This window comes from Panicum virgatum, chromosome 4N (genome assembly GCF_016808335.1).
Source record: "Panicum virgatum strain AP13 chromosome 4N, P.virgatum_v5, whole genome shotgun sequence".
NCBI lineage: Eukaryota > Viridiplantae > Streptophyta > Magnoliopsida > Poales > Poaceae > Panicum > Panicum virgatum.
The window spans coordinates 34,977,868-34,978,911 of NC_053148.1; the positions used below are offsets into that span (position 1 = coordinate 34,977,868).

A 1,044-nucleotide genomic window follows, 5' to 3' on the forward strand; every position below is an offset into this window, starting at 1 on the left:
AAATAGAACAACGCTTGTTCTTTATTACAATCTCATAACCATCAACTTCCTCCAAACATGAGGAAGAGATAATGTTCTTACTCAAAGCAGGAATACAATAACAATTATTTAATTCCAAAACTAAGCCCGAGGGTAGCAACAGGTGGTAGGTGCCGACCGCCAACACAGCAACCTTTGCTCCATTACCGACTCGCACATCCAGCTCGCCTCTTGCAAATCTTCTAATCCTTGTCAGGCCCTGCAACAATTTGCAAGTGTGAATCGTTGAACCAGTATCAAATACCCATGAATCACTAGAAGATATAGCAATATTAATTTCTGTAAGATAAATACCTGAAGCGGAAGTCGAACCTCCCTTCTTTTTCTTGTCTTCCAAGTATTTCTTGCAGTTCCTTGACCAGTGTCCCTTGGCATTGCAATGGAAGCATTCATCATCAGCAGTAGGTCCAGATTTGACCTTTGGCTTTTGCTTAGAGCTTGAGGGCTCATTGGGAACCTTTCCCTTAGCTTTGCCTTTAGGAGGCGTCCAATGCTTCCTCTTTTTATTCTCCTTCTGTACAATCATCACATGATTGATATTTTGTTTAATGCTTTCCTCTATTGTTTTTAGCATGCTATGCAACTCACTCAATGTTTTCCCCATGCTGTTCATATGGAAGTCCATAATGAACTGCTTGTAGCTCAGAGGAAGCGACTGGAGAATAACATCTATTGCCAGATCAGCATTGAGGGGAGAACACAGTCTCTCCAAGCACTACAAAAAATCTGTTGATCCATGACGATTAAATTTCGTCACAGATTACTAAAAAACCTTCATGTATTGAGCGTCACAGATCACACCTCGTGACGTTTCTTAAATTTTTGTCATAGATTGGTTGATCCATAACGTTTCGAAACCGTCATAGAATTCTCTCGGGCCCCCAAAGCCCAACCCAAGCCCATTTTTTATGACAAAAATAAACATCACAAATAGTATAATTTTCGTCACAGATTCAATTGCCTTGTCACACATTAATGACATGGAGGAAGACGTGGCTGTTGACT

General features: G+C 40.6%; 1 protein-coding gene across 1 annotated transcript; it reads right to left on the reverse strand.

Moving 5' to 3' along the window:
• Positions 1-221: 221 nt before the first annotated feature.
• Positions 222-643, reverse strand: LOC120669349. Its single transcript, XM_039949119.1, has 2 exons — positions 352-643; positions 222-238 (listed from the first exon to the last, which is right to left on the reverse strand). Exons 1-2 carry the CDS (start codon positions 641-643, stop codon positions 222-224), a joined length of 309 nt encoding a protein of 102 aa, XP_039805053.1.
• Positions 644-1,044: the final 401 nt, after the last annotated feature.